This window comes from Emys orbicularis, chromosome 7, assembly GCF_028017835.1.
Source record: "Emys orbicularis isolate rEmyOrb1 chromosome 7, rEmyOrb1.hap1, whole genome shotgun sequence".
Lineage (NCBI taxonomy): Eukaryota > Metazoa > Chordata > Testudines > Emydidae > Emys > Emys orbicularis.
The window spans coordinates 19,547,223-19,560,574 of record NC_088689.1 but is presented as its reverse complement, the minus strand read 5'-3'; the positions used below and the strand labels follow the sequence as shown (position 1 = coordinate 19,560,574).

At 37.9% G+C, this 13,352-nt stretch overlaps 1 protein-coding gene across 1 annotated transcript in view; it reads right to left on the bottom strand.

Annotated features, from left to right (window-relative positions):
* LOC135881086 (deleted in malignant brain tumors 1 protein-like) overlaps positions 1-13,352 on the bottom strand; it is a 124,136-nt gene that overhangs the window by 5,130 nt on the left and 105,654 nt on the right. The window contains exons 40-51 of the mRNA XM_065407591.1: positions 13,129-13,209; positions 11,980-11,997; positions 11,008-11,088; positions 10,050-10,086; positions 9,308-9,621; positions 7,620-7,963; positions 6,357-6,389; positions 4,237-4,393; positions 4,018-4,062; positions 2,739-2,877; positions 2,183-2,394; positions 617-789 (exon numbers count right to left, since the gene is read on the bottom strand). Of these exons, the coding sequence (XP_065263663.1) occupies positions 617-789; positions 2,183-2,394; positions 2,739-2,877; positions 4,018-4,062; positions 4,237-4,393; positions 6,357-6,389; positions 7,620-7,963; positions 9,308-9,621; positions 10,050-10,086; positions 11,008-11,088; positions 11,980-11,997; positions 13,129-13,209 (1,634 nt within the window). The remainder of the gene's footprint in view (positions 1-616; positions 790-2,182; positions 2,395-2,738; positions 2,878-4,017; positions 4,063-4,236; positions 4,394-6,356; positions 6,390-7,619; positions 7,964-9,307; positions 9,622-10,049; positions 10,087-11,007; positions 11,089-11,979; positions 11,998-13,128; positions 13,210-13,352) is intronic.

Below are 13,352 nucleotides of genomic sequence, written 5' to 3'. Positions count from 1 at the left end.
GCTTCCATTGGAAGTATTTTGAAAAGAAATGAGACTTTGGTCATTTCTATTCACAACACATTTTAAACAAAATTGTTGGCTGTATGATACAGTGATTACACTGAGATGTGAAAAAATATTTTCACTGAACCCAAATACAGCCAAGTTAGTTAACATTAATACAAAGGTTGAACATGAAATGTACAAAGGTCCTGATTCAGTAAGGTACTTAAACGTGTTTAACTTAAAGCACATGAGTAGTCCTATTGAAATGAATGCTTTAAATTAGATATGTGTAAGTACCTTGCTGAACAGGGGCCTGTGCAAATACCAAGTATTTTGATTATTCACGAACATCAGCTCATGCTCGAAAAAAGTCTGTGAACATGGGTTGAGGTTGTTCACGTATCCTCCCTGTCCCATAATATTGTAGCTTGACCTTATGGGGAATAAGTGAGGAGTTTCTTCAGGCAGAGGAAGAATAGATGGTAGTGTTCAGTGAATCTGAACCTGCAGTCGCTGGTTCACTTGTAACGACTGTGAACCACAGCAGGTTTCTGTTCGTGACACATTTCAAAATAAATTCTGCAGTTTGCACAGACCTACTTACACAGGTGCTAAATATTCAACTTCATACCTCTCGTCTTGTGCCACAGCCATTATATGGGATGTTGAATATAATATCGTTTGTTGTAATCTTTGGTTTACAATAAGGGTCATTCAAGCTGACATTCTCTGCAATGTAGCCTTGTGAGAGGAGATAGGCTCTCTTAACAACTGCATGCATGTATTCTGGCAAGCACAGAAGAACTGGTGGGGCGATAAAACATATATTATTAGTGCGTTCAGGCATACAGTAGTAATTAAATGTTCAACCAATACATATGCTGCTATCTACTCTGCGTGTATATTGGGAGTGGGGAGGGTGTTCATAAGACAAATCACATGATTTCACTTCTCTTATGTCTTAATTATCAAATTATGCACCAGGGGGCTATGGTTTAGGCTGTGGATAACTATCACTAAGAAAATCTGCAAATTATTCTCTCCTTGTGATCAGAGAGAGTCTCCCATTAGTGTTAAGGATCATATGAATCACAGTTACCATAGTAGAACAAATTCTGGAGTCAAGAGAAAATCCACTTGAAGTTGCTTGGAATTTTCCTTGAGTAAAATTAAGGACAATACTACCAGGGCCTTTATTAAGGAAATGAACTAAAGACTTTCAGTATTTCTGGGAGAGAATGATCTAAACACAAGGGGAGGTGAAGACAAACAGTAAAGTAAAATGAAATTAGTGTGTTGGTTGACAGCAATTTTGCAATCATGAATTATCCTGATCAGCCAATGGAACTAACCAGTTCTGTGCTATTCAATATGAGTAAGGGTTGCAGAATCAGGGGCTTGCATGTATGACCTTACATAAGCCTGATGGGGTTTAGAGATACATGTTCAGAGGCTGACTCACATCAATGAGCATCAAAGTGATAGTCCTTCATTGGGGACTGAATCCTGTATAGTCTTTTCTTGGGGAAAAAGGCACACTCAAAAGAATAGGAGTTTTCCCTGAATGAGGACTTAGGGATCAGGCTTTGAATGTTTGTGAAAGTTGTTCAAGTTCACTTGTGGGCACCTCTGTAGCTGAAGATGTGGACAAATTGCAGGGGACTCATGGAAGAGCATCAAAAACTGGGAAAGGAAGTGCAGGGAATAATTCTAAATATAAATAATTTTAATACTAAACATGTATCAGTAAAGTGCTAGACAGACATTGAGCTCAGATAAATAATAACTAATGAGTTGGGCGGAGGACATGAAATTGACTCATGCTGTATGAATTGGGTTGATTGCAATGAGAGTTTTGCCTGCATCAGGACTAGGATCAGACGCAAAGAGAATGAGCAGTCAAGTAGTACAAGGGGCCAGAAGTAAGAGTAATGAGATGAGATGGTGAAAAAGTAAATTTAGGCTGAATATAAGAGAAAATGTCCAAAAATAATTTGATAACAACAAACAGTTTTATATTTAAACAAAATCAAAATATTGTCTGAAAGTAATAGGTCAGTAATCACACAGTGTGAAAGATGACAGTGAATGGTACTACACTGAGGTGGTTGAACGTTAATCAACGGTTATTTATCAATAAAATCAATAAATGGCTTGTCTGCTGAAAAGCAAAGTTCTGTATTAAACATGAACTTACCAGTATTCTGATCTGCTGGAATGTTGTAATAGTCAGCACGAAACCCTCTCTTTGTTATACTCGAGTCACTGTGAAATCGAACTGTCATCAAGTTTGAGGACGATGTATATGTGAGATAGGAACCATAACAAATTTTCCCCAGTAAAGGAGAGGTATAGAGTGGCCCATCATATATCTCAATATAATCATGCTGGCATCTACCACCTTCTGTCCTGGAGAATAAACATGAACATTTTGTAAACTATTTTGTAAACTTCTATTTAAGTATTCATCACAAAGCAGCACAGGAATCTCAGATTAAGCCCTTCAGACTGCAAGGTGTTCGTGGCAGAGATTGTCTTCATTTTGTATCTTGTATGGTACCAACCACTTTGTTAGGACTCAAAAAGTAACAACAAATAATACTCCATTCATGCCATTTTTGATTTTAGGTTTACCGGTCACTTAGAATTGTTAAACCCTGTTGAGAAATGTCCTTCAAATGGAGAGGGTACCAGTTTGAAAAGTCCATGACATTGAACCCATGAATTGCCCAGAAAACTAGTGCTTTACTTACAAGATATCTCTAAATGAAAGTGTTATACGGTAATTGCTCACTGCTTCTATTTCCCACACACAATCTGCATTGTTTGGATAGAACGGGCTTTGAAATGTCCCAGATGAATACTGAAGGACACCACCACAAGTATATTTTGCTGCAAAATAAAATGTAAGAAAAAAATACATGAGTCATTTATATATATATTTGTATATATTTGCATATGATTTATCAGTCAGAGCCAAAAGCTACTGAAGTTAAAGGAAAGCCTCCCATAACTTCAATGGTCTTTATAAAAAGTGCTCTATGATCAGCATCTGATCCCAAGAACTGTTGATCCCACTCACAGTCTCATTTAATGCTCGGGACCTCTCACGGTTAGGCACTAAATGTATATAGCTGAAGACAGAAAATATGGACCAAAGAAAATGTTCAGGGGAGAAAGATTATGCTTTTTTCTCTCCGATAATGTTATGTTAGAAATTCAGTTTGGAAGTCAAATTTTGAAGTAGCACCTGGCGCACTGGGAACAAAAATTACAGCCTGAATGAAAATAGCATCTACAGTCAACTTTGGAATGTAACAATTTTTACTTAATGCAGAGCTTGAAGTGACATAAGGCTTATACATTCCTCCTCAATTTTGTCACATACAAGAAAGAGAAAGAGCTAGAAAGGTCATTATCTTGATGAAGGACCCACAAATATATCTTGTGGTCTTTTTGAAAACAAACAAACAGGGTTTCATTTCTGTTATGATGCAGAATGAAAACAAATGTTAACGCCTCAGAATTATTTTCCAAACCAGAATTTTTGTTTTCCAGCCATAGCCTGTTGAGAGAAGAGTAAGTACTGTAAAGACAGCAAAATGAAGGAAGCATAGTCTAAGGGAAATGGCCCGGGCACTGGGAGTCAAAATATCTGGTTTCTATTCCCCACTCTGCATTCATGTAATTTAGCAACGTAATCCCACCACATGCCAACAGCTGCGAACTGAGACTGAGGGCTGATAGACACAGTTCTCTTCTCTTCCCCAGAACCACAGGGTGAGCACAGGATTGTGACAGCATATTGGAGGATGGCAGAAGACCAGGGAGCAATTCAATAACGATACCGAGAAACCTTTATTGCCTGAACCAGGTTTGAAATTTGGTCCTTTGAATTCTTTTCAATTTATCCTTGCTCTCATTTCAGATCATGTGGCAACTGCACTATGAAACCATAAGCTAAACCATCTCTAGCACAGAATCCCATAAGAGAGAAACGTCTTAGTGAAGCCAGAATGAGTTAGCACTCACCAGTGGTTGTGTACCAGGGCCATGATGGAGTGTATCCCGGTGTTCCTGCAGGAAGATAACAGAAGTGAAACTAGAGTCCTATGGCGAATTTTCACAGGAATGGCAAAATGCACATTGCCTTCGCAAATCCCCACATCAAATCATCAAATCAAGGAAGCTCTTCAGTGAAACAGTTGGAAGATTTTTTTTGAAAGACACCTGCAAACACTTGGTATTTACCTGAACAGATGACACCGGTATCTTCAGAATAACCACAGTAATGAGAGAGCCATCCTGAATGAGGACAGTCCCATAGACTGTCTCCTGGGGAATGACCTATGTAGATGCTTGGCAGAAAGGCTAGCAGGCAATCTAAATGTGAGGATCTTGTTCTCTTCTAGGGAGGGAGTGATGGAAGAGAAGCGAGAGAGAGTTGGATGGATTGAAGAAACCTATATTTACTCTCCACACCTCAGTGTTCTGAGGGAACAATATGCAAGACTAGGGGTGTGTAATGGATCTGTACAGTTCAACAAATGTACTGAGAAACATTTATTGCCTGTACCACATTTGAAATTTGCCCTTTGAATTGCTATTCAACCTGTTCTTTCTCTCATTTCAGTTCATGTGGCAATTCTTCTATAAAACCATAGGCTAGATTTCAAAACATTTCTAGCACAGAACCTATCCGAGAGAAACATTTTAATGAAAGCAGAATGAGTTAGCACTTACGAGTTGTTGTGTACCACGGCCATGATGGAGTGTATCCTGGTGTTCCTGCAGGAAGATAACAGAAGCATAACTAGAGACCTATGGTGAATTTACACAGGAATGGCAAAATGCACATCCCTTCTGCTAAATTCCAAATCCCCAACACCAAATCATGGAGCCACCAGAGCTCTTCAGTGAAACAGCTGAAAGAATTTTTTTTAACCTGTGCAAAACATGTCTTCCTAGTCTTATTTTTCAAGCAGCTGAAGTGTTTTAGCTGAAACTTCCCAAAATACATCAGTCTCTGGGACAAATGGATTTGAGCCTTAATGGTTGAAGTTTGGCAAAGTAATAGGCAACTAAAATTTGGATCTTATCATGGAAACTGTTAAGCAACCTCAACAATAAATGGTGGTACGAGCTCTGCCTATAATAAATGTCAGTGGTGATCCTGTAGATGCGCATTTCAGCATATTACAATTTATGTAATATGGATAACATGTAAGCGATGAGTTACCTGTTGATGGAGATGTTGTATATCCAGCAGCTGCTAGGGTGAAATATGAGAAGTTATAGTTTCAGTTATTATTGTCTTGGAGCTTGAAATTGCTAATGAATGAAAAAAAGACTCTGGTATTAGCTTGGATGTACTTATAACATTTTAACTGCAAATGACATTAGAAGCTGCATGACTTTCCTGGAGGATATTATTTTTCAAAACAAGTAGAGCAAAACTTTGAAGACACGATGTTTGTAATATGTTGTGAAAAGTAATCATAAAATATAGTAAAATGCGCTTGACTCCCACTGAAGTCAATACAAAAATTCCCCCAAAATTTACCTTTCTTAATGAGAAAAGATTATGGCTGAAACTTAAATAGGTCTTTCATCTTTGGATCTCTAAGTGCTTCATGACCTTGAGTAAGTCTCATTATCCCTATTTTACTTTTTGGATGACTGAGACATAGAGAAGCGAAGTGGCATAGAAAAAGCATGAATAAAATCTAGGTTTCCCACATCCCATTTCCATGCCCTATCCCCACTGCAGCATTCTACTTTCAAAGGAAGTGAGGTTACCAGAACGAAAAACTAACCCAGACTCACAGGAGATGCCCTTTGGAACTTCAGACTAATATCATTATTACTTGGCCATCCTTGGGTGCTACCCCCGCTCCCTCCCTTTTTTGTTGTTGTTGTATATCTTTATTCCATGCTAGCAAAATCACATTTACCGGGGAACTAACTTGCTAGCTGGTTTAAGCATGGACCTAAAGTTTGAGGAAGTAGGAAAGTGGCCCTTTTAGTATAGGATTCAGTTCCAGAAACTGTATTTCATATATTGAAACCTCAGCGATGTGACTTTCACAAACATCTTAGACGTGATGAAAACATATTCTGTGCCAGTCATTGACCTTCAAGTCACCTGCAAACTCTTGGTATTTACCTGAGCAGATGACACCAGTATCTTGTTGTTGTATATCTCTATTCTATGCTAGCAAAATCACATTCAGCATGGAACTAACTCAACCTCAACTATAAGTGGTGCTACCAGCTCTGTCTATAATAAAATTCAGTGATGATCCTGTACATGTTCATTTCAGCATATTAAAATTTTAGATAAGGTGAATAACATGTAGGTAATGAGTTACCCGTTGATGGAGAAGTTGGATATCCAGCAGCAGCTAGGGAGAAACATATGAAATTATAAAAACAGTTTTTAGTATTTATGAGTGCCGTAGAGCTGAGCAAAATTTTTAGGCCAAAACTTTTTTCATCAAAATTGCAGATTCGGCAACACCAAAACATGGCACAATTCATGCTAGTTTAAATTCATTGTTCAATTATACTACAATTTCAAACACCCCACTAAGAATATTTGGTTTTGAAAATGTCAAAGAAATATTTCATTTATTTAGTTTGAAATTACTTTTAGTTTCAAAATTTCCTTTTAAAAAAAAAAAAAAAAAAAAAAACCAAACCTGTAAAACTAGGTGAAATCAAACCAAAACATTGCGATTTTATTCAAAGAAAATGTTTTGAATTAGCTGAAACATACTTTCCTCAACTTTTTGATTTACTGAAATTTTCATATATTTGGTTTTTGATCCAAACAAGAAATGATTTTTGAAATTGCTAATGAAAGAAAAAAATATCTGGTATTAACTTGGATGTATTTATAACATTTTAAGGGGAAATGATATTCGAAGCTGCATGACTTTCCTGGAGGATGTTATGTCTGAAAACCAGTACAGTAAAACTTTGAAGACACCATGTTTGTAAAATCTTGATAAGGGTCATCATAAAATGTGCTTGACTCCCACTGAGCTAAATGAACAAATTCCCAGAAAAATTTACCTTTCTTGATGGCAAAAGGTTACGGCTGAAACTTAAATAGGTTTTTCATCTTTGGATCTCTAAGTGCTTCATGAAGTTGAGTATATCTCATTATCTCTATTTTACTTTTTAGGTGAATGAGGCATAAAGAAGCTAAGTGGCATGGCAGAATCATGAATAAAATCTAGGTTTCCCACATCCCATTTCCAGGCCCTATCACCACTGCAGTATTGTACTTTCAGAGGAAGTGAGGTTACCAGAACGGAAAACTAACCCTGGTCGACAGATGCTGCCCTTTGGAACTTCAGACTAATATCATCATTACTTGGCTATCCTGGGGTGCTTCCCTCCCCCCCCCCTTTTTTTTTGTATATCTTTATTCTATGCTAGCACAATCACATTCACCATGAAACTAACTGGCTGGGCGATTGAAGCATGGAACTAATGTTTGAGGAAGTAAAAAAGTGGCCTTTTTAGTATATTAGATCCAGTTCCAAAAACTGTATTTCATATTTTGAAAACTTTGTAATGTAACTTTCAAAAACATCTTAGATATGGTGGAAAGCATGGTCATTTACCTGCAAGTCACCTGCAAACTCTTGGTATTTACCTGAGCAGATGACACCAGCATCTTCAGAATGACCACAGTTATGAGAGAGCCATCCTGAATGAGGACAGTCCCATAGACTGTATTCCCATCCTCTGCAACTCACATTATCCAGGACAATATTTCCTGAGCCTTGACCATAATAGGCATTGGTCTTTGCTGCAACACTATATCCACATTCAAGCTGCCGGCACACAACATTTGCGTCATTGAGATCCCAAGAATCATCACACACTGTCCCCCAGGATCCAGCGTAATAGACTTCAACACGACCTTCACATCTGCTCAATGAATTCACCAGTCTCAATGCCAGCCCTAAAATAGATTCAAGGAAATTATTATTAGCACATTAGTTAGTTCTTTCCCTCTTGGTAACACTGTGACAACTGGGGTCACGTACGAAACCACATTGGACCACTTCTGGGGATTACATGTCCAGATTAGGTCACACATCTGGATCAGTATGACGTTGAATAAAAAAATAAATCTTAGTAAATCAAGGGTGAGACAGCACTTACCACTTGTGCTATCAAGGAGATGAACATTAATTTGCAATAGAAATAGCCAATGATATGCAAGAGCAGAGGAACAGCAAAATATGCTCTAAATCCCAGCCTCTGGATGCACATTGGCAATTTAAGAAAACCTCCTGAACAATTTTAAGACAAATATTATAGATCAACATAACAACAATAATATTTAGAACTTTTATATAGGGCCGTTGATTAATCACAGTTAACTCACGCGATTAATTCCAAAAAATTAATCGCGATTAAAAAAATGTATGGTGATTTGTCGCACTTTTAATAGCACTGTTAAACAATAGAATACCAATTGAAATGTATTAAATATTTGTGGATGAAGAGACATGCAGAGAAGTCATCCAAATTCTTACTAGTAGCAGCACACTACTTTGATGGATTGGGGCCAGAGTACCTTGCAGGAAAGGAATTTTTGTCATAAAGTATTAATCTTGAGTTACCTGTTTCTGTAGGTGGGGTCATTCCAGAATCTGTTAGTGTAGAAACATGAAATATTTAATGGGTCTTTCATTGAGGATGGCATTTTTCAGAACAGAGCAGAAGTTTGACACAGCATGTTTGCAAAAATGTAATCATGTTAATTATTAGAATAATATTCAAATATAATAAAATTATGCTTCTACTAGGCTTAAACCAACTCCCACTGAAGTTAAATGGAAGTTGGATAGGGCCCATATAGACCAAGTTGACCTACACATGTCCTAAAAAGACTGGTGTAAATGGTGGATATCTGTAACTTGAAGTCTTTAAATCAAGATTTGAGGTCTTCAGTAACTCAGCCAGAGATTATGAGCCTTTTGCAGGAGTGAGTGGCTGAGGTTCTGTGGCCTGTGGTGTCGAAGAGGCCAGACTAGATGATCAGGATGGTCCCTTCTGACCTTAAAGTCTATATCACTCGCCAGCATCATCTACATCAACAGCTAATGCACTTTTCATTAAAGTATAGTTAATATATTTAAGTGTATGTTAGTGAGGAATGTGACATTTTACTATCATGATAAAACAAATTGTAAAGCAAAGAACTTAAAAACATAATCCTTAGTCTATTTTACAGTAATCACAAAGCCGATTAACTTAGTATGAAAGCTACAGAGTTCAAAGAAAAAAGAATATGTACCTGAACATATGATACCAGCATCTCCATAAAAACCACATGTATTCGGCCAATTTTCATAAGGGCAATACCACAAAACGTCTTCAGAGCCAGTGCATCTCACATTAGTCATCCAAGGACTTGTCCAGCCTTCACCAAAATAGCTATTTCTCAGAGCAGCAACAGGCTCACCACAGTCCAGTTGCCTGCACACAACTCGTGCATCGTTCATGTCCCACAAATCACCACAAACTTTTACCCAGCCTCCAAAGTGAAGGATTTCAACACGACCTGCACAGCGGTTTGGCCCATTTGCACATGAAGATGTCTTAATACTTCTTGGTTACCAATTAAAATTTGTCCCATATTGGCAATGCAATGCCATTTATTGAGCAGCTAGTCCCCCTCCTTTAGCTCCTGGCTGGCCATAGCACTATCCTAGTTAACATGATTGTCTCAGGAGAGAGTCCAAGGACTCAGTGGTCAATGTGCCTCACCCGAGAAGTCTCACCAAATGAGGAATATTGGCCCATGTATCAATGGCTTGTGCTGTGCTTTTTCTGTGAATGAATAGGAGACTTTGGGCTCCAGCACTCTGAATCACCTTTCCCAAGCATGAAACTTCCTTCACATTTCCAGGGCTTCAATTTAATTACAATCATTCTTAAATTCACAGGGCATTGTCATTTTCCAAGCCACAACACAGAAAGTTGTTAGCTAAATGCATAACATTGTAAATTAAAATCAGTATAAATATAAACAATACTGTATATAGACAGACTCACCATCACCCACAGTATCAACTGAAAAAAAGCACATAACACAAACTATATTAGTAGAAAATACTTAGGCTTCTAGAAAGCTTTTTCTTTTTTCCTGTATAAATGCACTAAATTGTTCTGAAAGCATTTTTTTTTTTAACATCAAATGTTGTTTGGCAATGGAAAGAACTACATATGGGGTCCACAGTGTGTGTGTCACAAAACTCCACCCATGGTGCTCCCCAAACTCCTGCAGAAGGGGAGGTTTATGCCAAACTGTGAAAGGGGTTGGTTGATCTATGACTACATTCTCTCCCATGAAGAGCTGCTACCTCCAGTGTTGCGGTAGCATATCAGAGCAGCTCTGACTTCAGACCCCTGTAGATATTCCCAGCCCCCTCTGAAAACTCTCTGGTCACTACAATCAGAATTGGTACATTGCTTGCATATCATGGTACTTCCTTAAGCATTCATCTTTCTATTTTGAATCCATGTGATAATACTTAGGTCCAAGCCAATACTAACTAAAGTGTTCAAGGAATGTTTCTGATATAGTGACCAGATGTCTTACATGTGAGTCCAGAAATATTACATCCACTGCCTTCTTTATTCACTGTGTTCATCAGAAACAGTGATCAGTTTTTTGCCTTTGATGATTTCATCCAAAGCTCATCTTGCACACAGTTATTATTCATATGCTTTGTCTTCATCAGCCATCGTGTTAGCCAACCATCATTTTGCAACCTAGACCTCCGCCACTGCAACTTGAGACCATTGCTCCTTGTTCTGTCACATCTGCCACCACTGAGAACAGCCTAGCTCCATCATCCACTCATCGTGCTAGTGATTTCATGTAAGTGAATATAGTCATTAAACTGTAAAATTCTATTCTATATTTTCAGTAGGTGGGTACAATATAAAATAGATACAATATTAGTAAAGCAAAGATAAAATAGGGCTTACAAATGGTGGTTGGCTCTGGCGTCGTAGTTGTAGTGGTGTCAGGAGTAGTTGTAGTAGTTTCATAAGTGGGTGTAGTGCTCTCTTTTGAGAAAACAGACAAAAATAGAGACCTTTTTAATAACAACACAAGAATCGATTATTTTATTGCTTAATATACACAAATGTTTGTATTACTAGTGTGATATTTTAAATTACTTTCTTAGAAACCTTTTGTTTTTATGAGTATTGATGCAAAAAATATTTTCTTCTTTCCTTTAGCACAAAATGACATGGGAATATAGTTTGGGAATTTTTGTATGTTTTTGTTTTTATTCAGTATTTATTCTGTTTATTTACAATTGGGTAATTTGCTGAATGCCCCAAAGAGCCAAGGAAACACACAGGGCCAGTGCTTTGCTGCTGTAAATTATTGTAGATCCATTGGTTTGAGTGGAGTTATCCTCAGTTGATATAAATTGATGTGTGGCCTAAAAATTATTTTAATTTGACATTTTAATAGATCCAAAGAGAGACCCCAGTATCCACTGTGCCAGAGACATCCCTTCAGTCAGAGAGAGCATGGACTCAACACCATGCAGGTATTTTTTCATTTAATCGTGTTATAATCATGACACTCAAGGAGACTCATCTTTCAGCTGCAAAATGACCCCATGAACGACAACATTGGGACAATATGCAAAGAAAGTACCTGATCAGCTTACACTAGCATCTTCATTGTGATTGCACTTGTGAACATAGCTTACCAATAAGGGCACTGCCACACAATGGATTAGTTTCCTTTATAGTTCACAAGTACTGTTGTGCAATCTCTTTACCATGAAAGTTGAACTTTAATGTCATTACAATCATAATTAAATTCACAGGGCATTGTCATTTTCCAAGCCACAACACAGAAAGTTGTTAGCTAAATGCATAACATTGTAAATTAAAATCAGTACAAATGTAAACAATACTGTATGTAGACAGACTCACCATCACCCATTGTTTGAACTAGAAAAAAAAACATAACACAAACTATATTAGTATAAAATACTTAGGCTTCTAGAAAGCGTTTTCTTTTTTCCTGTATAACTGCAGTAACTTGTTCTGAAAGCACAAATTTTTCTAACATACAATGTTGTCTGGAGAACTTCATACGGGGTCCACACTGTGTGTGCCCCAAAACTCTGCTCATGGTGCTCCTTCTACCCCTGCAAAAAGGGAGGTTTATGGCAAAGTGTGAGAGGGGCTGACTGTTCTGTGATTACATTCTCTCCCATGAAGAGCTGCTGCCTCCAGGGTTACGGTAGCATATCAGAGCAGCTCTGACTTCAGACTCCCGTAGATATTCCCAGCCCCCTCTGAAACCCTCCTCTGGCATCTGTCCCTGCGAAAACTCTCTGGTCGCTACAGCTAAAGTTGATACATTGCTGCACATCACGGTGCTTCTTTAAGCACTCATCTTTCTATTTTAACCCATGTGACAATACTTAGGTCCAAGCCAATACAAACTAAAGGGTCCAAGGAATGTTTCTGATATAGTGACCAGATGTCTTACATCTGAGTCCAGATATATTACATCCACTGTCTTCTTCACTCACTGCGTTCCTCAAAAACACTGATCAGTTTTTTCTCCTATGATACAGTCTTTCAAAGCTCATGTTACCCACCGTTATTATTCATATGCTTAGTCTTCTGCAGTCATAGAATCATAGAAAATTAGGGTTGGAAGAGACCTCAGGAGGTCATCTAATCCAACCCCCTGCTCAAAGCAGGACCAACCCCACTTCAATCATACCAGCTAGGGCTTTTTCAAGCCAGGCCTTAAAAACCTGTAAAGATGGAGATTCCACCACCTCCCTAGGTAACGCATTCCAGTGCTTCACCACCCTCCTAGTGAAATAGTTTTTCCTAATATCCAATTTAGACCTCCCCCACTGCAGCTTGAGACTATTACTTCTTGTTCTGTCACATCTGCCACCACTGAGAACAGCCTAGCTCCATCATCCACTCATCATGCTAGTGATTTCATGTAAGTGAATATGGTCATTAAACTGTAAAATTCTATTCTATATTTTCAGTAGGTGGGTACAATATAAAATAGATACAATATTAGTAAAGCAAAGATAAAATAGGGCTTACAAATGGTGGTTGGCTCTGGCGTCGTAGTTGTAGTGGTCTCAGGAGTGGTTGTAGTAGTTTCATAAGTGGGTGTAGTGCTCTCTTTTGAGAAAACAGACAAAAATAGAGATTTTTTAATAACAACACAAGAATCGTTTATTGCTTAATATACACAAATGTTTGTATTACTAGTGTGATATTTTAAATTACTTTCTTAGAAACCTTTTGTTTTTATGATTATTGAT